Source organism: Plutella xylostella, chromosome 14, assembly GCF_932276165.1.
Source record: "Plutella xylostella chromosome 14, ilPluXylo3.1, whole genome shotgun sequence".
Taxonomy (NCBI): Eukaryota; Metazoa; Arthropoda; class Insecta; order Lepidoptera; family Plutellidae; genus Plutella; species Plutella xylostella.
Window position 1 is genome coordinate 2,868,859 of NC_063994.1, and position 25,601 is coordinate 2,894,459.

Genomic DNA, 25,601 nt, shown 5'->3' on the forward strand with positions numbered 1-25,601 from the left:
CCTTATTCAAATGCATTAAGGGTTAAAGTCCCTTGCTAACGTTCAGTGCTTTCGAATACATTTTCGACCTATGGGTCATAGATAAGGCTTTTATGTACCGATGAAGGTGGAATAAATTGTTTAACGATTGACCCTCTGCTTCGGGGTGAACTAAAGTGAATATTTCAGTTTATGCAGGTTTTTGACTGAGATTAGGAAGTTTATTGTTATGTTTTATTTATTTTATTTATACCAAACTTTGTGTAACATAGTTATTTTATGGAAGTTTACGTGCCATTAAACCTGAAGGGTTTGTCTTGACACTAATGTCTACAGGATGTTGCAAAAAGGGTATACTAAGCCGAAAGCTACATGTGTGTGCAGCATGGTATATCTAAGCCCGATACTGAAATCAGAATTTCAAAATGTGAAAGTCACGTGAACAACAAAGTTAGGTTACTTACTCCTTTTCAAAATACCGAATGTGAGGTATAAAATCATTAGAAGGTGGATTAGTATTCGATGAATTTCTAGCAATCGATGTTTTGTGTATTGTACCGATGTATTAAAATATATTTTGAAACAATGTTATAAGTAGCTAGTTATGATTATAATCATACATTAACTTAGAGCTGAATTTCCAAATAAAATGTTACCTAGGCAATGAAGTTCATACCTTGACTTCCACCACCCACGCCCTAGATACATCTAACAATATTTACTTTTTCGCTAATCAGACCTCTGAACTAAAAATACATAACTTACAATACCAATATTTTCATTTTAATATTATACAAAGCGAACAACACGTTATACACTGCTTCTCTAACCCGTAGGTCCGGGGTTCTGGGGCCTGATCAACCCGCAATGGAGCATGTGCAACAAGGGGCGGCGGCAGAGCCCCATCAATGTGGAACCTGACAAACTGCTGTTCGACCCTTGGCTCAGAGATATACAGTTTGATAAACATAAGGTGGGTGATTCAATTACTTAATATACAGTGACGAGCAATGAAAAGGTTTCAGTGACTATAAACCAAATTATTCCTAGGGCCCCTTGCACCAACAAATCAAATCTAGATTTAGTGTCAAATGTCGATATAAGAAACGTCAGTCCATATAAAACTTGACACTAAATCTAGATTTAATATGTTGGTGCAAGTGGCCCCTAAACTAAAAAGGCTAGCTTAATAACGCCGGCCGCAATATTGGAGTACATTTAACAGAGCATCAGAACTTCTAATCTATTGCCACTGGACACTTTTTCAGTACTCGTGAGTGTAGTAATAATGTATCCACACTATAACCAATATTGTAACACTGTGTAACGTATGTAAATGCAAAATAAACGGCGGCATGTACCTAAATCCATGTTAAAACATGCTAAACATTACGCGATAGTATGCCGCCATTATGTTTTTTTTATGACACACTTTGGCTTCCGACTTTGCTTGGAAATGTTCTTGGCATCCACTTATCTGTTTTTCTTGCAAATATATACATTCATTATCTGCATTTCTTACAGTGAGTGTTAACATTACAGCCATTTTAGACTAACACATTCACGACTGGGCAGAGGTTTCTATAGAGTAAAACTCCCAACGAAAAAATAGGGGTGTTATAGTTTTAACGTGCCTGTGTATTGGTCTGTGGTAGCGTTAGCTCCCAAACAGATGAACTGATTTTAGTTTTTTATAAGTAATGCGAATTTCGGGGTTATTAACGTTGGTTAGTTTATTAAAAGTTAATATTTTATGTGAGGGGTTTTCTTGGATTTTACATTTGATTCTTAGCTTGTTCGTGAAACACTGGAGGTTCTCGGAGAGGCTCCATTAATGCACAATTTAATTGAATGTTGCTTTCAGTACTTCCTAATTCCATGAGCTTTCTGTTGCTCCTTCTCGTTTCACAGACTGTCTAAAGGTTTCTTCTGAGTATCTCTATAGTACTTAAGTACTTTTTACGGTAAAAAACATTGAATTGAATGTAGTTTTTTATTTTATTACGTATTCAAAGAAACATAATTTTACAAAAACAGTGTTACTATATGTGTTACTGCTTTATTATACCTTAGATGTAATTTCAAAATTTTAACTATATCTAGTTAGTACTTGTCATGTATGTTAGGCACCCTTCAAATGCACGCCAGTGTACTGAAATAGGTAGATTTTACCTAAATTACATGTTCCATAATGCTATGCTAATTCGTGCGAGTCCGATAGCTTATCAGGCCTTGTTTTTGCCACATGCTGGCCCTGAATAATCCAGGTTTTAGTTGGACACACCGCACACGACATCGGACCGTATTACAGGAGATTCTAGAGACTAATTTGCATTTTCAGGTGTAACGTAGTGTCAGTGTAAGTTCAATGAAATAAAAGCTTAGAGATCTGCGCGAAACCACGGCTGGATAACCTCGGCTACGATCCGACATAATTAAAAATACTGCTTAAAATTTTGTCAAAGGTACCCAATAAATTGATGATTACATGAAATGTATTATTTTCAGTGGTTATTCCTCTTATACCATCCTTATTATTTGATTCATGTTACGAGTATTATCATAGTTTACCTATGGCTAGAATATCTCATAAAATAACTACACGGAAAACAACCCAAGATAAATACCACATACCTAACTTTAATAATAGCAATGGGAAAAGAACAGCTTCTTACCTCATTCCAAAGAAATTAAATGAACTGCCATACGACATACGAACACAATTTGAAACAAAAAATTTAAAGAAAAAATTAAAAAACTTCTTTACATTACCTTATCAACGTTAGCAGTAGAATAACCCAACAATATTTTTTGTAAGGCTGGTAGCAACTACATGCGCGCGGGGCGTTCAACAGTAGTGAAGCGACATACATCTTTCTCGCTCTCACTAAGGACGCTTCAAAGCGCATGGGTTGGTTCCCGTCTCTTTCTAATTATAAATTGTTATAACCTACCTACATTATGTTAAACGCCAGACGGACACAAATAAACCTTTTAGGTTTCGTGTCAAAATGTGTAATATATTTAAGATTTCTTCTGTTGTGCTAATAAATAAATAAATAAATAAATAAATAAATAAATAGACAACTCTGGATATACTTATAAACGTAATATCACGGTTCAGTTTTCACCATTAAATAGGTATTAATCCGTAAGTTTCAGATACTTATTTAATTTGGATCTTCTACCATGCAAAACGAATAATACAGACTTATCTTTCATGTTTGACTTTAAAGTTCGTTATTCAAGTATCACTAACCTTCCAAGTGCAAGCATTTGGCATCGCGTGACTATCTCCCATAAGTCAACTCTGAACAACGCGTTTTCCCCGCGCTTTCAACCATAAATATCAAACTACAGATAACGCTACCTAATCAAGGTGTGCCATTGATTGATAGGATCACTCCTACTGCGAAAGTTATTATAATTTTGTCGGCGTGATTGATTTCGGTGTTTCGAGTATTCGGTGTTTTGTCGCTTTCGTCACGCAAAGGCGGTCGTTTATCATTTTTGGGTGACAAATAACGTTTTCATGATACCTGAGCTTAATGTTTATGTTTTTTTCTACAATAATTATTGTGGACATGCCTAAACGGCCTAATAGCGAGCATTTATTTGACGATGCCTTGACTTTTAAACTTGAATGGGTGTATTTTTAGCAGCTGGATGAGCCATGAAGTCCTGGTATCTATTCCGAACCAAATATACCTATTCTATTCTAGTCTTAATCTGCACCTGCCTCTCTCGAATGGAACCTTTGTGCATATGCAATATACCCCAAGGTCTAAACTGCCTTCCTAAGCTTGGACCACTACGGGTTGGGTTCACATAGATGTGAATTAATATTTCTAAATTTCTCCAGGTCAGCGGGGTCCTCCACAACACGGGCCAGTCCCTCGTGTTCCGAGTGGAGAAGGACTCGAAGCACCAAGTGAACATCAGCGGGGGCCCGCTCTCGTACCGCTACCAGTTCGAGGAGATCTACTTCCACTACGGGCTGGAAGACAACAGGGGAGCTGAGCACCAGATCGATAAACATACGTTTCCTGGTGAAGTAAGTTTCTTGGAAAGACTGGCTTTATCAAACAGGACGCGTTACTAGCGCGCGTCAGAGCGCTGGTAACGCTAGGAGCACGCAATGCTGGCGCTCTGTTTAACGGTGATTTACTAGTACAAGACATCTTAGCGTCATAGCGCGGTGATAAGGCAACAGGGGCGCTGAGCACCAGGTCAATCAGCACACGTTTTCTGGTTACTTACAGACACTAAACCTCGTTTCAGCGAGGGTGATTCCCGTGACAGGTCTAAAGTTTCCGGTACCATACCATATAGGTGCCGTTTAAAGTGGCTTACGATCGTAGAAAACTACGTACGTATGTATGTCATAGGTCGTAGCATATTCCATAATGCAATACCTTAATCTGAGATTTTAAATAATTGGTTTAACTATTTTGCCATTCCATTGACTAAATATGGTGGCAAAGAACCGCCAAAATTATGCTTTAGGGGTTATTTATAGGCAATACTAGGCGTAAAGCCGAATATTCCAATCTTTAACTCAGCATATTATTGTAATGAGGATGACATGGGAAAGACTTGTAGTGTAGACTATACTATGCCCAGCAGTTAGTGAATCCACACCTTAGTGGCCTTTATTTTTGTCAAAATAAACCGCTCTATAAACAAACCGTCGCCCCTCTCAGTACCCACTAAGTATTGATACACAGCGCAGCCAACTTTTAATTAATTAGTACGACAATGGCTCCACAAAAACCACTTTAACAAATTAAATACGTAAACAATACTATCGTTAATTGGGCTAATTGTATTGATCTTCGATTTTCACAACGTTTTGATGCGGATACTAAGTAATTGTTTTAATTTTGCACCCTCGAGCACGAAAAGTATATCGGGTATTTTGTAAGATGTAACTGGACTGATCCTCTCACCTCGGTAGATCAGCTGTAGTTTTTGTCACCGGCACGCTTAGATTAACAATAAGTATACGAAGTTACGAACAAGATGGAGTAAGAATAAGACTGATTTGTGATACGACTTCCAGTGGCCCATGGTAGATCCGCAAACCATACGTAATAATGGAATTAAAAATCTTATTTTATGCACCAACACAATTTTTTTTGACTCACTGTATTCACAATATTTTTACCGTGTGCAACCGACCAAATTGAAGAGGTCGCGCATCACATTACAATATCATCTATTAAATATTAATTTCATGATAATTTATTGCCTTGTCATCAGATCCAGCTGTATGGCTTCAACAAGGAGCTGTACCACAACATGTCGGAAGCTCAGCACAAGTCACAGGGCGTCGTCGGAATATCTTTAATGGTCCAAGTAAGTTATCTTCGGACAACTTTCGGAGTAAACACAGCACATAAACATTTTATATTAGACACGTAGCACCTCAACTCTCTTGTTGAGGTAGAATTAACAGCACTCTATAAATTTCGACACTCCGAATGTTAACCGGCAAACAGGAAAAAAAAACTATATTATTTGACAATGATCATACCTTTTTGCTAGTTGGAAATGAACAAAGCGTAGACGGTTAGTTGGAGTGGTAAGTCCAAGCTTAGGAAGGCAGTTTAGACCTTGGGGATATGCACAAAGGTTCCATTCGAGAGAGCCAGGTGCAGGTACTGTTACCAGAGAGAGTTATGAGAATAGAATAGAATAGAATAGAAGTGTGGACCATTGAACTCTATTATGATTGCTAAAAATATGTTTTTCTTTGCAGATTGGTGAACCAACCAACAAAGAGCTGAGGCTTATCACAAGTGCATTCAATAAAGTCATTTACAGAGGTAGTCAACTTAATCATGGATTTCAAGCGTAAATATTTCTGACAAGGTTCACCTTGTATTGTAACTTCAAAAGGCTACAATAGAAAACATCATTGTTTTTTACCCATCAATGGTGAACCAAATATTTAGATTTCACTAAGACCGATGCTTCATTTCTGTGTTGCATCGTCGTTTATGAGCGTTCCTTGACACATACGACGCGACGCAACGCATCAATGGTGCCTCATCCTAATTTGGTGACACCCCATTCCGAAACATCGATGCTATGAATATATACGTGAACGAACATCATCCACTTCCGCAGCATAATACATCTTCCAAAGTATCTTCCAAACGCTCTTATAACCTCGTCCCCAATTTTTCTTTCTTATTCTAAAATATCTCTGTTACCTTCCACCCAGGGTCGTCATTCCCCATCAAGCATCTGCCGCTCAGCTCTCTGCTGCCGAGCACGCAGCAGTACCTCACGTACGAGGGCTCCACCACGCACCCCGGCTGCTGGGAGACCGCCGTCTGGGTTATCTTCAACAAACCCATCTATATCTCTAAACAGGAGGTTGGTATAAGTATGATTATCATCATCATCAGGTCCTGCCAGTAGATTGTCCTTTGCCATGGTTTTGTCCAAAGCCTCGTGCATAACATTGCGACGCTATATGGTTCTTAGCCGCAACTTCTTTTGTTTGCCAGATAGAGCTAACTTTGTTATTGTACTAGATGATTTATACATTCTAAAGAACTCATTGGTATGTAAGCGCCCGCTTCTCACCCATATCTCTGGCGTGATAAGCTGTTGCTTACCCGATTGAGCTATCACCGCTCTACCACCCACATAATAAGAGAACTCATTGGTTACATATCAGCGCCCACTTCTCACCCACATCTCTGGCGTGAGAAGCGGGTGCCTACCCAAATGAACAACCACCGATCACCACCCTCATAATAAGAAGATTATTCATATTTACTTCCTTACCTCCAGATGTACGCGCTCCGGAGACTCATGCAGGGCTCGCAGCTGACGCCGAAGGCTCCGCTCGGGAACAACGCGCGCCCCGTGCAGCCGCTGCACTACCGCACCGTGCGCACCAACATCAACTTCAACAAGATCTCGCAGGTTTGTTCCACCAATCATGAGGTAGTATTGTCATCATCAGCCTATAGCAGAGGTTTGTTCCACCAATCATCAGGTAGCATGATCATGGCTGCCTCTGCTTCTACCGCACCGTGCGCACCAACATCAACTTCAACAAGATCTCGCAGGTTTGTTCCACCATAGACTAATGTTCCACCAATCATGAGATATAGTGTGGCCATTAGCAGATTTGTTCAACCAATCATCAGATAGTATCTCCTCATGGACTGATGAGCTGGAAATAGGATGGATAGGAGCATCAAATTCAACAAGGTCTCGCAGGTTTGTTCCGTTAATCATCAGGTAGTATTATTGTCATTATAGCCTATATAGCAGTCCATTGCTGGACGTAGGCAAAGCACGCCACTAGATGCGATGCACCGTTAACCAACCAACAACTTCAACAAGCTGTCGCAGGTTTGTTCCACCAATCATCAGGTAGTATCTCCTCATGGACTGATGAGCTGGAAATAATAGGATTAAAGGCATACTGGTGGCAGACAATTGAAGTTCCATCAGACGACACGTTTAAAATTACTTCATAAATGCTTGATGCATGATTTGGGAAAAAAATTGAGACATTGTCCGGACCAATCACGAGCATGCGACAGCCGGGTGGAGCATTCAAAGCAAGCAATGGGGCGGCTCGTTTCTCGCTGGTTTCCCCGTAACACTACCGTACTGACTGCACTGGATGCTCGCTGTTGTCGCTGAGTCGTTCCGAGGAACAAACCAGCAACTTTCAGGAATGCCAAACTACATTTATCGCATGAAGTGATTAAAAATGGTTTACTATTTAAAGTTCAAATTTATTTTTTAGTGAATCTCTTAATGACAAACATAGACCTATCTTGCGCTTTCTTGAAAAATCTTAACTCGACACTCAAACCGCGGTAAACGCTTTAGAAGCCAAGGCGAGGGGTCATGAGAATAATAGGTCCCTAATGACGTAAGGCGACTTCAGAGAGCAAAAGATCAGTCAGCGCTGTTTATCCCTTTTTGTTTTTGCGAGCTAAGTTGAGATATAAGGCTGATGTGTACCAACATGCATAATTATTATCTGTATTATAAGTAATACTCGTAATTGTACTCTGCTACGTAGGTACTAAGTGAAACAAACCAACATAAGAGGACGCACTACTAAACGTTAATGTTTGTAAGTAAGGATGGATGTTCGTTGAGTCTTTCACATATAAACCGCTGGACGAATTTATGAAAAAAATTAACGGTATAGTTAGCTAATACCCTGCATTAACACACAGACTAGGTATTTCCGCCCCGTGAAAATTCTGGAACTCCCACGGGAATACCTTTTAAGGCGAAGCCCGCTACTTTATCATGCAGTAGTCCATAAAGGAGCACCATGACACACCGCCTTTCCTATGTTTATTTGAACAAAACAATACCGCCATATACGAGTACGTACCTAAAAAGATACATTAAGTATCATTTATTCAAAAGCGCGCGCCAAAAAATCCACCATCTTATCTTGACGAAACTTAAAGCATCTTTAAAAGTTGTTCTGTCTGCCTCTCGCGTCGCCGTGAAGTCTGCATAGTTTTGAAAAGACATTTTAAAAAGTATTATGTTTAGCTTACTTTGTATCCTTATCGCCTTTTGGAGAAAAAAAGTTTTCTTACAATCACACTACAATAAAATTATGCTGACGACTGTAATTCCCAAGGGGTAGTCAGAGGTAGCTCGCAGGTGGTCACTGACTATTAATTGTACTTTTATACTCAGATAATAACATCCCCATTATTTAATTATTACAATTCACTTTAGGTACCTACCTACACATCTAGAATAGAGCTGTAAAAGTCATCGGTACATGCCAGGAATTGAACACGGCCTTTCGAATCAGACGAAATCGAGGCATCAGCCGCCACAACTGCAACCCTCTTATTATAATACGAAGACTAAAGATAGTTCTGCGTTATAACCGGTTATAGTTCACAGATGTCATACAAGTCCAGGTTTAAGGGAGAACTATCTTTAGTCTTTGTTTCATAATAAGGGGACAATAGTTCACAGCTTTCTTACAATGAAACCTATAAAATTGGTTACAAAAACCTCTCAGCAATTTATCAACTCATTTAGTAGTCCTAAAGGGTCCATTAATAAATTAAGTTACTAAATCTATTTTAGATCCCAGCGGTACAGAGTCAAAGCCGGGGTGGACTGCAAACTGAGAATCCGAGAATTCTATTAATTCTGTGCCAGTCGTGACGACTATAACCGCAGTGGCTTTCCTTTGCTTTGATATTGTTATTAATTCTAGTATTTTCTAGTCTCCCTTTGTCTATCGATAATTTTGTAACAATAATGTGTAGGGATGGTGCCAGTAAATTAAAATATAAAGTACTAGCTGATCCCGCGCGCTTCGCTTCGCCTTAAAAAGTTTTCCCGTGGGAATTCCGGGATAAAAAGTACCCTATGTTCTTTCCCAGGGTCTAGACCGTATGTATACCAAATTTCATTCAAATCCGTTCAGTAGTTTTGACGTGAAAGAGTAACAGACAGACAGACAGACAGACAGACACAGTTACTTTCGCATTTATAATATTAGTTAGGATATATAGTAAGGATTATTTGATGTCAAGTAGTTGAATAAATACATAACAATAAAAATGAAATTTCATTTGTTTTAATAAAATTCGTGCAACACGGATACAGTTTGATTACCGGTTCGGACCATAATACCAATAATATAGGCATATATGTAGGTAAATCTTTATAAAATTTGAAAATGCTCAGATCATGCTTTTGATCTGAAAGTAGAAAAGATACTCACAGTATGCTCTACATTTCAACTAATAGAGGTATAACAAACCGAAATCACATACACCCACCTCATCCTTTCCCTTTTTAACCGACTTCAAAAAAAGGAGGAGGTTCTCAATTCGTCGGGATCTTTTTTTTTTTTTTTATATTTTTTTTTATGTATGTTCACCGATTACTCCGCCGTTTATGAACCGATTTTGAAAATTCTTTTTTTGTTGTATTGGATTGAGCTTCCAGGTGGTCCCATTTTTTTTTCAGAATTTTATCTCACCCCCAAGGGTGGGTAAAGGGGTAAAAACAGGGTATGAATTTCAATTTTGGGCACATATTAACCGAACCGTAAATATAGTTCTTATAACAAAAAAATATGATGGTGACCTTGAGCTGATCTGATGATGGAAACGGAAGGCAGTCAGGGGAACTCCTCAACGGTATATAGCAACTACTTCGTGTTTAGGCTTGAATGATTCGTATTGATTAGTAGGACATTTTGGTATCATTTGCACCTTAATTTTGATTGAAAATAATTACAAATAAACTAAAAACTATTAAATAAAATAATAATTAAAAAAATTAAAAAACCGACTTCAAAAAACCACTAAAATGTAAGAAATAATTTAAGGTTTACACAAATTCTACTCGTATGAGACAGTACAAATATACCTAAGCAGGAACTGTTCTTTTTTGAAGTTGGTGCCATATTTCTTCAGATTACTTTGTCACCGCACCAACATCAAAAAAGAACAGTTCCTGCTTAGGTATATTTGTACTGTCTCATACGAGTAGAATTTATGTAAACCTTAAATTATTTCTTACATTTTAGTGGTTTTTTGAAGTCGGTTTTTTAATTTTTTTGATTTAATGATATCATTATTATTTTCCAGGGCACAAGCAACTGTCCAGATATGTACCGAAACATGCATTACACAGGTATGTTGTATAATAGTTTGTTACAACCCTGATTGATTTATCTACACTTTTATTTTCTAAATTAATATGCATCGAATGGAATGGAACTTTTGTAGAAAATCTTTTACTCGTTGTTTCTAAAATGCTGAACAATTTTAAATCTTGTTTATTTAAAAATTATGTAATTTGATATTTTTTTATTTAATGCAGCTCATCTATATTTAACCGGTTTATTTGTCACATACCTAGGTATATAGTTAAAAAAACGCGCCTCATATTCATTTTATCTTTAGAACGCGGACTAAAAATTCAGATTTAGAAACCCACCTATTTAGCCAATAGCCAATGTATTAACTTTGATCGGCATTTTAGAACCGGTGTCCTCGTATTTTTTTCAACACAATTTGTGAATTTTGACTGGTTTTCAGCACGGTACTCGCGCAAGGCACGGTCCAGAAAGAGTGTTGCATGCCGCAAAGAGAATGTTGTAAAGAAATGCCACAAGAAATAGGTAGTTATAGTTTAGCTTTACATGTTTTTGTTATAATGCTTTTGGACAGGTTTTGGTGCTTGCAATGCTGTAGTAATGCAGATATGCATCCAATCATACTACACTTGTCATAAAGGGTAAACAATTTTTGTGTTAAAAATGCATTAGAATGGTCACTTTATTTTCAAAAGTCGTGTACAATAATGTTGTTTAGTTTACTACTTGGGCTTACTATACTACATACTTTTGCATCAGCCTGTATGTCGTCTATAGATGTAGATGCATGTTTAATAAAAAGTAGAATAAGCTACTTGCATTTCTGTTATTCATAGATCCAACATTTATCTTTATGGTGTGGCAGTAATACACTCACGTGCAATGAAAAAGTTTCACTCACAAAATGCCGACACTGAACAGCCACAATAATGGTATCAAACATTTGAATAAAATAAAAATTACGTTTTTAGTTGGTAGTATTCTGATGCGGTGTTAAATGTACCTATTGTACCTACGTACTTCAATATTGGATATACAGAAGAATGCTGAAAATATCATGGACGGATAGAGTAAAAAATGAAACGGTACTGCAAAGGATGCACAAAAGGCTAGAACTCTTAAACATAATTAAGAAAAGGAAGCTGCAATACTTAGGCCATATAATGCGCAATGACAAATATGCCCTCCTGCAACTCATATTGCAAGGGAAAATACACGGCAAAAGAAGACCTGGCCGTAGAAGAACCCACTGGCTACAGAACCGCGCCGAATTTGTTCAATATGTCCACCATAGAGCTATTCCGAGCTGCGACTTCCCGGGCCCAAGTGGCCATAATGATAGCCGCCGACCTACGATAGTAGATGGCACCTGAAGAAGAAAGACTTCAATATTGCAGACGAGACGGCGGCATTGCTATGTCACTGGAACATTTTCATTGTTCAAGAGTCGTAAGTGTATATCGTATTGATGAAAGCTTGACTGAAAAATCCAACGAGTGCATACATATATTACTTACACTTAAACTCAATTAAAATATCCATTTGCGGTAAGTATCACACACTAAAAAATACAGTCAGCAAAAAAGATAAGTATACAGCTGCACCATCTTGTTTACACTTTCATAATTAATGATCAATCACTGATTCGAAACAGTACTACTACTAAAACTGTACTACATATTTATCTCTCCCCTGTAACTTTTAGGATCATACTGATTGCACTAGGTATGTACATTTGTCTCTATTGCTGACTGTACCTTTACAATATTGTTGTAAGTAAAACTAGTGTTGTTTCCAGCGACTCAATGGCCGAGGGAACACAGCATGCGATACCGGAGCATCGAAGATCTAGAAATGTTATCACCAGCTTAAAGCCTCATCTGTGGGGTTACCACCACCGAACATTAACAATTAAAATGCTTAGCAGCGTCGTCGCTCGCTTGTCAAATATGATGTATAGTGCGACAAACTTATCTGTTCCGGTGAGAGCGAACTAAATTGATCCGTATCTCATTATTTACTAATGAATTGTATAATGTTAAAGATAAGATGGGTTTATTAACACCGCAAGAGCGAATTAACAATACGAGCAAACATAAAATCATATAGAATGAAGAAATATTAGACATTTATGTGAACTCTCACCGGAACAGCTAAGTTTGTGGCACTGTAACTTATGTTTGTGACTGATGTTTGACAGGCTAGCGACGCTGCTTATGGAAATGTGTCGATGGTGTTGGGTAGCTGTAGAATACAGTATAAATTCCGCCCTAGACGAAACGCAAAGTAAACATTTTTTTTGCTAGCTCTACGATATGGAAAAACCATGGAATTATTCACTGATTAACTTTCACCTTTTGATTTCATCCGACGCCATTTAATCTTTCGCTTTCGTCGAAGTGTTATGCTGAATAACATAGCTTTTAACTACATTTAAAAAATGTTCATTAACTGGCAGCCCTAACTGAATGAAGACAGAAACAAAAAATAATGATTAAAAAAATGTATTATTAACACTTTTTTTTCTGTTGCAAGAGAGTCCTTGTTATTTCGAAGATATTTCAGGAAAGCTAGAGGTTTCCTTCAAATTCCACATTTACTTGTGAGACTCGAGATTTTGTATACTTTAACTTTCGATTGATTTTTTTCGGTAGATAATGTCAATTTTTAGACAATACTTTGTAAGCGACAACCAAAAAATAACTATTAGCAATAAAATAAGCATGTCGTACCTCATATTTAAACAAAAAATAGGGACTTATAAAATTTCAATGTTATGTTTGATGCTCAAATGTTATATTCGATTGCAAAAATTCTAATACAAAAAATAGTTTTTTTTTATGAGTTAAATCTTTGTATAGCTTTCAAGAACTAGCCATGTACTATAATATAATATAACCACAAACTGTATTTTATAAATATGTATATCAATAGCTGTAAATAATCGTGTACATAGCAAAAACATATTATGTGCTTTAAAAATAAATTATGTTTTTTGACACTATAAACCAGTTATTACCTATATTAGTTATTACAAAATATTATGAAATTATCCTATAGGCATGTTGATGCCACAAAATTATATATTACCCATAAATGAAATACTCAGACCAACATGATTTTTATAGTCCATAAGTGATTAATGTAATTCTGAAAATCTTTTTTTAGTTATAATTATGTAGGTATGTAGACCTAATAATATGAAATAGCGACATAGAATATGTCATATATTTGTATGATTTTTATAGTAGCTGCTGCCATATAATTAAAGTAAATTGTATTGATTTGTTATAGATAATATAATTTCAATTTCTTTATCAAACAAAAGGTACAGATTCGTAATAGGTTTTGTTAAAGTACGGTCAGCTGCATAAGCAGCTACACACTTTTGTACCTTGTGATAGTTGTCATACCGACTACATAACAAACTGTCAATGTTTGAATAGGCAGTTTGTGAATTTGACAAGGTACAAAAGTGAACAGCTACTTATGCAGCTGATTGTACTTATTTTAGTCGATGCCGCCCTTCAATACCGCTATTACAGCAAAATATTATTATAAAAACTGGTATAAGCTATTAATAGTTATGTGTACTAGATTTCATTACTTAAATAATAATAAATACATACAGTAAATATAAACTGATAAACGGCTTATGACTAGATTGTATGTGTAAAATTAACCATAAGTAAAACTAATAGTTATCTCTGAGATTTTTAGAATTTATACATAAAGGGATAGTTGCTATACCTAATGTAGTAAAAGCTTTGTTTATCAGTCAATGAATAAGTAGACATAACATGTATATGTTAAATGTATAATTAATTTAAGAAATAAAATACCTACTATGTAGAAATATTTGTCTGCCTTATCACTTCTATCGAGTAATTTAGAAAACCTTCCTTATTATAATTTTTGGGCCACCGAACGATTAATAAGCTCCCCAACTTCAACTTGAACTTGAACTTCCATTAAGTATAACAGCTAAAATTAGAGAAGAGAAAATAGGCCAATATAGGATCCCGAATACTACTTACTTATAGGATCTTTAACCCTTAACCGCTGACGTGTTTTTACTTAGGGTCAATTTATACTAGTACAGAGTCGAAGCGCATCGAAGCGTCTATTCAATACTGAACATTACAAATACAACATTAACTCCACAGCATAACGCACACATTGCTACTGAGATTTTAAAAAGTCGCGCACATTCTTCGTGATTCGCGCGTCTACGCGTGACCAACGCAACCAACCATTCGTGCGGCTTTGCTTTAGTTGTGAAGAATTTGACGCTTCGCTGCGCTTCGACTCTGCAACAGTATAAATTGACCCTTACGTTACCACCGACGTAGCAGGTACGTCAAGGTGACGTCACGGGCGTTTTTAAAGCCCCTTCTTCTTGAAAACCCACTCCCTCTACGCAAAAAATTTGGATACTTACTGACTGATGGTACTATGAATTTATCTCAAATGTGTGCATAATATTTTCTAATATGTATATCAGGTTGTGTCAATAACTTTTTTTTGCGATGCGTGAATTCTGCAGTACACCCTAGTACAACAGTGTACTAACTGCGAACTCCATTCCATTTCACATTTCCGAATGACATCAAAGCAGCGGCGCTATTCCATAAAAAAACCTTATTAGACTTATCTCCATAAATTGCTATGCGGCGGCACAGGAACCGACACAGGCCGTATGTTGGGAAGCGACACCGGAAGTGTCCAAGCGGCCATGTTGTCTGCAACCCGGTTTCCGGTTCGGAACCACGCCGCTTGTCCTAGCTTGTAACTTGGGACAGTGGAGGTGGGAGATGTGTTTTATTTGTTTGATACATTCATAGTGCTATTTATTTTATAATCATGCATTTTGGTTCGAAGCAGACAAAAGTTAATAATTTTTGCTAAAAGTAAAAAGAACCTTACTTAACCTGAAAAGCTGATATGCTACCAATACTTTCTATTTGAATTTTTTCATGTTTGTTAAGGCTAAGCGAACAGCAGAATCATGACTTGCTGAAACTATTTTAATGGAGATCACTGTTAACAGCTCTAAGTACTAACTTTCGTAACAATCATAGATAATTATGATTATCATTGTATTTCCAAAGATGCCCAAGTAGTTACCTAGTTAAAAAAAACTGAATGTCTAAGGCCGTTTTAACAGTGTGCGAGATTGCCCTCACGCGGTCACACGTATTACAGAATACGAATTAAGGATATGCACGCGAGACTCGGGAAAATGGCGGCCATCCCGCGTACGTGATTTTAAAAAAAGCCTTACCTTTCTTACAATACTAGTTTTCACGCGATACAATACAAAACACCAATCAGTTTTTTTTTTATTTGTGTCACTAATTCCTTAAAAGTACAAGTGAAAAAGCCTCGTCGCCATAAAAACCATTACTTACCTAACCTAAAATTCAACTTTGGTAAAAACCAAAATGGCTGCCAATATGGCGGCAGTCTCTATCATATCACTATAACGTACAGAAGACGGGGAGCAAATTCGTTTAGTGCTCATTGACAGCGTAATGTAGCCGCCGCCTCAATGATTGCTCTCAAACAATTAACTTACCAGTAAATAGTCCTGTGATGACATTATGCGCCTTTTAGCCAGTTAGACGGCGAAAATATTGAGTTATGCAGCGTGTTTTAGAGTTTTAGAGGGTTTATGTGAACGTCGCTTAAACAGCGATGTGGATATATTGGGGTTTGGGTTGCTTAGGTTTTTTGATGTGCTTGGCTTCTATGGTAGTCTTATCTGTGTTTTAAATCTCTTCGGTTCTTGCCTACTCTGACCAATTAATAGTAGGGATCCGCCTTCGTTTTGAAAAATGAAAAGCTTTTTTACTTGTTAACAAACAATTAAAAAGACCACTGTCTACCTAATAATAGATATATACTCGTACCTATATATTACAGTAAGTATATTTTTTACTAAAAAAAAACACACACACACACTACTTACTTTTTACTATTTTACATAATTACATATATGTTTTGAGATGAAATACTTCTGTATGAGAGGGGCGCGAGTCTGGTACGCCTCTTGTGCTACCGCATTAATGTTGGCAAGAAAAGCCCCGAAAAATTCCACAGTTTCCGGGTCTGAAACATAATAAAATAATAATAGTTAATTAGGTACTTAACACACTTCACACTCATATGAAAAGAAGAAATTTTGTGCGTGCCTACCCCGCAAGGGAGTACATTAATACAAGGCGTGAGTGCGTGTTTTTTTTTTGTGCGTGTGTGTGTGTGTGTGTGTTATTTTGACGACCGAATGGTGTAGTGGTCAGTGACCCGGACTACTATGCCGATGGTTCTGTGTTCGATCAGATATTCGTATTTGGAACTTGGGTGATAATATGTAAATATTATTATTGTATCAATCTAAAAAGAGGGACCAATGGCGACTTCTTGTGTCTGAGGCCAAGATCCACTTCGGATCGCTGAGCCAGCGGAGTAAGTAAGTAGAGGTAAGTAAGTAAGTAATCTAAGAATACGTGAAGAAAAATAAACATTAAGTACCTGTGCTCTGAGTGAGACAAGGTCCCAGCGTGAACTCCGGAAGCGTGAGGTTCGCCACACTGTAACTGTCTTCCAAGTTCAGGTCTTCAGTGTCATAGAAGTAGGTTGTTATTATCACTTTTCCTGCAAGATTATAATATAGGGTTAATATCGGCATACCTGTATTGCTTATGTGTGCAAGAAATTATTTTTAATTGATAATTCAATAAGTGCATTTTTAGCGACCTTCTTTGGTTTTATTCAGAAAGGTACTACTGTACAAGTTAATCTGAGATTCTACTAAGTAGTTAGGTACGTACTTACATTATGTCATTTTCATAGTATTAGTGGTCGTGAGTGTATTATTATGAGTATGAACTTACGATAATTTTCAGTTGTATCTATTCTCACTGTCTTGGGCTCTCTAGCAGTCTTGTAATGAATGAAATCTGAGGTCCCTATTACCTTTATGTTCGTGTATTCTATGGATAGAACCGCTATGTTTATGGTTTTATCAATTCTGGAAAGAAAAAAATAAATTTAAGTATGGAACTTATATATCACGAATATAGGTATTATACGGCTAAATTTATTTATCAACACTAGACTTTATAAGACAAACACTCAATAGATACGATACGACTGATCGTAATACATCTAGAAACTAAAACATAAATATAAACCCAAGTTTACAGAATAACCCAGCAGTCTTAACTTACATGAAATCATAAATTGTCCCTGAGCCTACGCCAGTCAAGGTTGCATTCTGAACGATCGTCGCATTGACAGAAGGTTCGTAGTTCTTAAAGTTCTCCAACTGAATTGTGTTACTATTCACAGGACAGATATATGAGAGGCAGTCGGCTCTAGTGTGGAAATATTTCTTCACACATTTAATAGTGTTTTTCGGGCATGGTCTTGTCGGATTCTCCTGGGTAATGGGGCATTCTGAAATTAAGTTTGATTAAAAATAAAGCGTGATTTACACAAGAACGCATTACATATTTACACATAAGAAATAGTATCCAAACAGTCACTCAGTCCGAGCTTACTCTTTGAACCTAAATTTTTTGGTAATCAATTAGTACTCGAGGCACTTAGGCCTTGTTTCACCATAGTTTGTTAGATCATTAACACCCCTGTTACATTGTATGTAAGTGTCATCTAAAATAAAATTATACGCCATGTCCATCTTAAATTCTTAACAAATGTGTCAAAAGGCACCAACGAATCCCTTGTTATTATATAAAAGTGGTTTTAATGATCTAACAGAGTACTTATGTTGAAACTAGACCTTTTTGTAGGTATCATGGCTGTCTACTAGAATATAGAGGTAAGCATTATAATCATATAGGTAATGATGGTATCTTTTATCGTTCCTCATTCAACATTTTACGTACTAGTAGGAGAATCCCCAGTATTAGTTGCTAAAGATGTATTTGTGTTTACAACTGGGGGTTTTAAAGTGTTTTTGTTAGTCCCCACTAATGAAGTCACTGCTGTAATATTGAATGGGTTTTTCAGTAAACCGTGGATATATTCAATTTGTGGAATGAGCTGTGTCCATATATCGGGAGCTAAAATGAAACATGTTCTGTCGCGTTATTATGGTAGCTTGTACGGTAATCCCGTAGGTAGTTTGTGATTTGATGTTATTTTATCAGTCTAAGGGCCTGTTTCAGAATGTCTGGATAATGGCTACTGGTGGGATAAAATGCATGCTGTCAGTCTCTATAATTAATTAATTAATTAAATTCATTTATTTCAGATAACTTGATCCATATTCAGTAGGTACATGACATAAAATTATTATGTTTTAGACAGTGGAAGCATTAGGCATTATTCAGATATTGTGAAACAGGCCCTAAGTATGCAATCTAAATAATTATGGAGATTTGATTAGCCTATGGCTCCAGGAAAATAAAAATAGCGGTAGATATTTATAAGTTAAAAACTTACCATTCTCGACTGCATTTGAACCCGTAAGTAAAATTACTAAAGAAACTAAACTGTATAGTTTCATTTTAACCGGTTCAGGCCCGGAAGGTTTTATTACCATTGAGTTACCTTTCGTCACTTCAAATGGTTTTTTATCCAAATAAAGTCGTATTTTATACTGTTGATAACAATGAAAAGAGTTAGTTAGTCGTCGAAGAAAAACTATCTTTTTCACTTAAATCAAAAAACAAAAGTAAGCTGTTTGTCCATCCCAAGGCTGACATATACTCTTCGTACTGCGCCGGTCTGGCTGTGCGGAGAGGAGTCCTTGAGGTATGACAACATGCTCAGAGAGTTGCTTGAGAGTGTTCTCAACGTGGGGATGTCAGACCTCCAGTGGTCTCAGGCGGCACTACCCATCAGGCATGGGGGTTTGGGCATTCGTCGCCTTCAGGACATCGAGCTGCCGGCTTTTATGGCCTCGGCGAGCGGGGTGTTGGAGTTAGTCACTCGTATCTTACAAGTCAATGGTGATGACTTTAGCATTCCGTTCGCTGAAGAGGCCTTGAGTCTCTGGCGTGCTCGTTGTCCTGGCTGTGATGATCCCGACTTTCCCGAGCGACAGCGCGCTTGGGATGAGGAGATCTGCCGAGTATCCCTCGATGGCCTCCTAGGGCATAGCTCGGGGGCTGAGCGTGCGCGTCTGCTGGCTGTATCCCGCCCTGAGTCCGGGCTGTGGCTTCACGCTTTGCCATCGCCGCACTTAGGGACTTTGTTAGATGACAATTCCTTGCGTGTGGCGGTGGCACTTCGTCTGGGCTGTGACGTATGTCAGCCGCATCGCTGTGTTTGTGGTGCAAACGTTGACGTGCAGGGGCGCCATGGGCTTCATTGTGTCCGAAGTGCAGGCAGAATCTCACGGCATCACGCAATAAATGATATCGTTCGGAGGGCTCTCATTTCTGCTGACATTCCGGCGGTTCTTGAGCCGCCGGGGTTGAGTCGCAGTGATGGGAGGCGTCCGGACGGTCTCACCTTGATACCGTGGGAGAAAGGTCGGTGCCTGCTCTGGGACGCCACATGCGTCTGCACATTTGCCCCGTCCCACGTGGGGCACACTGCTGTCACGGTGGGTGCGGCTGCCGAGGCGGCTGCACGACAGAAGTGCGTCAAATACGGCCAGTTGATTGCGGGTGGCTATATTTTTGTGCCTCTTGCCATTGAGACCACTGGGGTTTGGGGGGAACAGGGGAGGCAGTTCGTCAGGGAGATTGGGCGACGCTTGAGGAGCCGCGGTTTTGACTACCGCTCTGGGGCGTACCTGGCACAGAGGATCTCCCTTGCCGTGCAGCGCGGCAACGCAGCTAGCGTTATGGGGACTTTTGGGTCGGGTGCGTCCTGGGGTGGTTTATTTAGCTAAGTAAGTTGTGTTTTGTTTGTTTGTTTGTTTTATTTATTTATTTTTGTATTTTATTTTTGACGAAGCTAGGGTGGATTTTATGTTTAACGTTTGATAAAGTAAGTATAATATTATTATATTCGTATATGTAATACAAATAAATTTTTTGGAAACATAGGAAACTTGTTATACAGTAAGTAGTAATTTTTTTGTTAATGCTAGTTATCAGGGTTGAGTTAAATAATAATACATTTCAATCGATCATTCAAAACCCTTATTGAAAGGGAGTAAAAGGAACCAAGATTGAATGTTTATATTTTATCACACATCACATAATTCATTATTTACAACATACACTTAGCCAGTTGGATAACATTACTTGGATTCAGAGCCTAATTAAATGCAGAGTCGTAAACAGTAAAAATATATCTTCCGTTACTGATAAATTTTTCAGGTTTTCGTAGGTTGTTGGCCCCACACTTCAGCGAACTGCATTACAACTTGTGTATGAGAATTATGAGCCTGTAGTCTTTAGTTTTAATAACAGAGGGGTTGGGTTACGTAATTCAGTCTTGTTTGAAATACTTAGTTTAACCCTACATCGACCATAGTACCTATACAGGGTGTTGCAAAAAGGGTATACTAAGCCGAAACCTGCATGTGCAGCATGGTATATCTAAGCCTGAAACTGAAATCAGAATTAGAAAATTCGCGAAAAAAAAAATTAATTTTCCATAGAAACTTTGTTGGTCACGTGACTTTTTACTATGGAAATTTCGGGCTTAGATATACCATGCTGCACATGTAGGTTTCGGCTTAGTATACCAATTTTGCAACACCCTGTATAATATGGATTCTACTTTGTTTAGAACTTGAGTTAACGGCGAAAACCAGTGAAACAATTTGAATAGCCATGACCGTTGAGAGTGGTTAAAATCACTACTGAGCTAACCATGAATCTATAATTGTTGCATTAAAAAACAGCAAACATGATAATTAAGTAAGTTATATTTAATTGCAAGAAGTGAACATACAAATCATATCGAATTTCACACAGATTGTGTTAACAGTCCTTTTTAATATAATAAGATATTGATATCGATTCTGAAGGCGGAAATTTTAAATTTAGAGACGTCAAAACCTTAATTTCTTTGTTTAAAATTCGACTCTATGATTGTTTCCGTAAATGTCATTTTATGCTAGCAATTTTTTTAGTTTGACAGCGTTAAAATTAGAATTTCTGCCTTCAGAATCAACATCATTATCAGTCCTTTTTAATATAGTTACAGATGTTTTTGGATATGAAATACTTTTGGATGGTCGGAGACCGAGTTTGAAACGCTTCTGATACTCCAGCAGCCGTGTTCTCAAGGAAACCACTGTAAAATGTTTGTATAGCTGGATCTGAAATATACAAAAAAAATACTATGAGAGCTGTTGTGGCGTAGCGGATAAGACTTCGTCCTCTCATTCCAGAGGCTGTGGGTTCAAATTCAGAAGATCATTATCCGGTTAGGTCATATTATAATCACTCTTCCATACAAAGGTTGCCTAGTAGACAATGCTCTAACTAAAAAGCCCGCCTTTTTGTAGTGTTTTTATTTCTAAGTTTTATACTTTGTCGTTTTTGCTTTTGGTTCATAAAGACTAAGTATATTATAGAGTGTATTTTATTTGATATATGCCTAAATGCTAAATGTATAATGAAATTATAAAGTACCTTTACTGTTAGTTACACAAGGTCCCAGAACGATCGTGGGTAATTCAGTGATGTTGGCAACACTGTAACTATTTTCAAATGACAGGTTTTCTAAGTCATAGAAGTAGGTGGTTATTATGAAGCTTGCTGAAAAAATGAAATTAATATTTAGGTAAGTAAATGATAGAATTAGGTAATATTCAGAAGCTCCACCCCTAAAGGGGTAAAATAGGGGACGAAAGTTTTTAAGGCGAAGCAAAGGTCGCGGGAATAGCTAGTTACTAAATGAATGCTTTATTTAAAAATATAATAATATACTTACGATACAATTCGGCAGTAGTTGCTCTTACTGTCTTCGGTTCTCTACAACTTTGGTAGTAAGTGAAGTCAGCGATTCCCGTAAAGTTAATGTTTGAGTACTCAATTGATAGTACAGCTATATTATTTGTTGTATCAACACTGTAAAAGAAACACATAAAATTAATCTTGAACAATATCGTGTGACACATACTAAAAACACGCATTTTAAACAAATAACGTATTTTGTTTTGCTAACCAATGAATAGTATGATATAGTCACAAATCTTCTAACCCTGTTTGAAAAGTTGAAAACTCAAAGCTCTATTCTGACAAAAACTTACATATAATCAACAATTTCTCCGGAATTCAAGCCAGTTACAGTAGCATTCATGATGAATGTAGTATTCACGACCGGCACATAATTTTTGAAGTTTTCCAGCACCAATTTGTTGCTGTTCAGTCGACAAACGTATGACAGGCAGTTCGCTCGACCCTTGAAGTACTTTTTCACACATCTGACCTCATTTCTTGGGCAGGGTTTGGTCGGGCATTCTGTGCTTATTGGACATCCTGAAACAAATGTTACGTAGGTACATGGTGTTGTAAAAGAGGTATAGTGTATAGTAAGTTAGCCTTATTTGTGTTGTTGTAATTGCAATGCAAAATTCTTGAGGACTACAATTATAAGGGGAACTTTCTGAGATTCTTGTAGTGATCTAGGTGTTGGCTGTATGCTGTATTCTATTGATAGCTCGCTCCAAATGGATACGTTACTGTTGAAAGGTGGAAAACATAATGGACTCAGCGTAAATAATATGTTAGGTTCTTACCGTCTTCACCTGATGTTGCTTCGCTTGATTTTCCTGCACCAGCTTTCACATAACTGTTAGAAAATAAAAATATAAAAGCGACCAAACTCAGCAAAAGCTTCATTTTGATCTGTTTGAGCTAGAAGTTCTAATAGATAATTTTATTATGACTAAGTAACTAATCCACATTACTTTAACGTTAACAGAGAATGCAGTTCTATTTATACATCTTCTATGACTGATAACGATTAACAGAGTTCTTTGGGTAAAGTTAAATATGTATAAAAGTTCTTTGATTGAACGCTTAATAAATAAGTAACTACTAAATACGCACTAAGCAAGAAATCAAGAAATTTTAGTTGGAATAGAGGTAATTAACTACTTCTGACAAATATTTTTGCTAGATCTCTTACTGACTGTAAAATAATTAACAAACTTACTAAGGAACCCAGCATGAAATAAGTTCTTAGACAAAACCTACTCAGCCGGTTCAGATTCCGATAATGCTACTTAAGTTGTACTTTTGAGAGCGGTTGTAAAATTTAAGTACTGTCCCGTTTTGATAGGATCACTACCAGTGTCATTTTAAAATAGATTTAAATGAAGATACTGACGTTGCAGTGACAAAATAGGTACCTGCTTGAACGGTGCGGCACCATAAGTATCGCACCAAACGGATTTTTATAAATGTATGCAGGTTCGGCGTCGGAGATGCCGATGAAGTGGACGCATTTCTGTGAACTTCCATTCAAATAATACTGAATGCGATGCGTCCGTTGCGTACGATGCCAAAAGGTGGACACTTGTACAGTCCTTCCAAGAGCCAAGAGCCTTTCTAGAAGAATATTTAGAAGTTTGTGGCTTGCCAAACCGAATTGCGTTCAATTAAAAAACCTTATTTTTCCACAATGCTGTTTATTTTACAGCAAAACAACCCCACTTAGTATTTAATTCCATAATCACATATGTGATTCTGAATGTAGTAGTTGGCTAGGGGCACCCCCACGGACCGCCAGCCCTCCAGCAGCACCGTGTTGAAGTTCTCATTGAAGTCCGCCAGAGCCTCCGAGAGAACCTCATCTGAAAATAAATAAGGCTTTTGTCAGTCCATGCTCTATAGTAGTTTGTGCCTAGGATTAAGATCCAATACATACCGTTAGAGAAGACCGGTGGTGGCTCAGTAGGGAAAGCACCCGCTTCTCACGCTAAAAATTCGGGTTCGAATCCAGACATGATGTAAGATCACAATGACTACTTTGGAATTTATGAAATAATTAATGTGTGAAATCACCAACCCGCAGTGGACCAGCGTGATGGGAAATGCAGGAAGGAAGCGTAGACTTTAGGGAAAGGTTCCACTTGAGAGATCCAGGTGCACTTACACCCCCATAGAGAATATAATAGAAATACCTACCATCAGTATCCAAGCAACCTCCTGTGAGTGCGACGGTAGGCACAGCGGGAAGGTAGGCGAAGTGCCTGGCTGTGTGTAGGTCGTATGTTTCAGTCGAGAAGAACGATGTCATCACAATGGAGGCTGGAAAGGAAAGTTAAGTATACTTAATGATTAATAGAAAGAGACTAGATAAAAAACTAATATCTAAGCTAGCACGATTAAAAGAAAAAAATATGTTCAATTCATACGGGAATTGAGTAGGCATAGGCAGCAAGTTAAGGCACATAGTCAATTCCACCGATAGTAAGTAAGAAACTAGGCAAAATATATAAAAACCATGATAATAAAAAGTTATATGGCAGCCTTCTATCGCCCACTGTTGGGTATTTGGCAGTACTTGAAGGTAAAAGCCACACAGTAGTAGAAGAAGTAGACAAGTAACTTACGAAAGAACTCATCCAATGCTCCGGTGAATGTGATCGGTTCTTTGCCAGTTCCATAGAAATTGAAGAGCAGGTTAGAATTCATCGTCAGATTTGTGAACTCAACCGCCAAAACAGCCAGCTTCTTCTCTTCATTTACACTGAAAATATAGGCACATTAGGTCGTATCCAACTTGGTTGAAAGGTGCGTTACCACAAAATAACAATCATAATACACATTTGCTGCACTAGTTAAAATTGATATAACCATAATATCACTGGTTAAAAACAGACGTAATAAACTTACGTAAAAGCAACAATTTTGCCATCCACTTCATCAATGGTAGTATTCAGTTGATCGATGATCATTTTAGTTGAAGGTATTTTCATGGTTATGGTATCAAATTTGACAGCTCCAGACTCCAGAAAGGCTGGAGTGCATTGAACTCGTTGCTGAAAGTATTCCTGGACACAAGACTCCATGAGGGCGGGGCATGGGTGGACAAT

General features: G+C 37.6%; 4 protein-coding genes across 4 annotated transcripts in view; 1 reads left to right on the top strand and 3 right to left on the bottom strand.

Annotated features, from left to right (window-relative positions):
* The window catches only part of LOC105385797 (carbonic anhydrase-related protein 10), a 76,268-nt gene extending 63,624 nt beyond the window's left edge, over nt 1-12,644 (top strand). The window contains exons 6-14 of the mRNA XM_048625590.1: nt 816-952; nt 3,842-4,033; nt 5,242-5,337; nt 5,741-5,807; nt 6,209-6,363; nt 6,787-6,921; nt 10,608-10,653; nt 11,061-11,143; nt 12,417-12,644. Coding sequence (XP_048481547.1) covers nt 816-952; nt 3,842-4,033; nt 5,242-5,337; nt 5,741-5,807; nt 6,209-6,363; nt 6,787-6,921; nt 10,608-10,653; nt 11,061-11,143 — 911 coding nt within the window. The 3' untranslated portion in view covers nt 12,417-12,644. The remainder of the gene's footprint in view (nt 1-815; nt 953-3,841; nt 4,034-5,241; nt 5,338-5,740; nt 5,808-6,208; nt 6,364-6,786; nt 6,922-10,607; nt 10,654-11,060; nt 11,144-12,416) is intronic.
* A 3,935-nt stretch (nt 12,645-16,579) lies between these two features.
* LOC105385796 (fibrohexamerin) lies at nt 16,580-19,198 on the bottom strand. Its single transcript, XM_038120590.2, has 5 exons — nt 19,091-19,198; nt 17,851-18,079; nt 17,515-17,651; nt 17,153-17,275; nt 16,580-16,729 (listed from the first exon to the last, which is right to left on the bottom strand). The coding sequence occupies exons 1-5, from the start codon at nt 19,188-19,190 to the stop codon at nt 16,596-16,598; spliced, it is 723 nt and encodes a 240-aa protein (XP_037976518.2). The 5' UTR covers nt 19,191-19,198; the 3' UTR covers nt 16,580-16,595.
* A 2,534-nt stretch (nt 19,199-21,732) lies between these two features.
* Nucleotides 21,733-23,088, bottom strand: LOC105385816. Its single transcript, XM_038120600.2, has 4 exons — nt 22,809-23,088; nt 22,490-22,626; nt 22,189-22,314; nt 21,733-21,872 (listed from the first exon to the last, which is right to left on the bottom strand). The coding sequence occupies exons 1-4, from the start codon at nt 22,856-22,858 to the stop codon at nt 21,733-21,735; spliced, it is 453 nt and encodes a 150-aa protein (XP_037976528.2). The 5' UTR covers nt 22,859-23,088.
* A 1,086-nt stretch (nt 23,089-24,174) lies between these two features.
* On the bottom strand, nt 24,175-25,601 carry LOC119694260. Its single transcript, XM_048625588.1, has 4 exons — nt 25,402-25,601; nt 25,119-25,255; nt 24,691-24,813; nt 24,175-24,356 (listed from the first exon to the last, which is right to left on the bottom strand). The coding sequence occupies exons 1-4, from the start codon at nt 25,575-25,577 to the stop codon at nt 24,217-24,219; spliced, it is 576 nt and encodes a 191-aa protein (XP_048481545.1). The 5' UTR covers nt 25,578-25,601; the 3' UTR covers nt 24,175-24,216.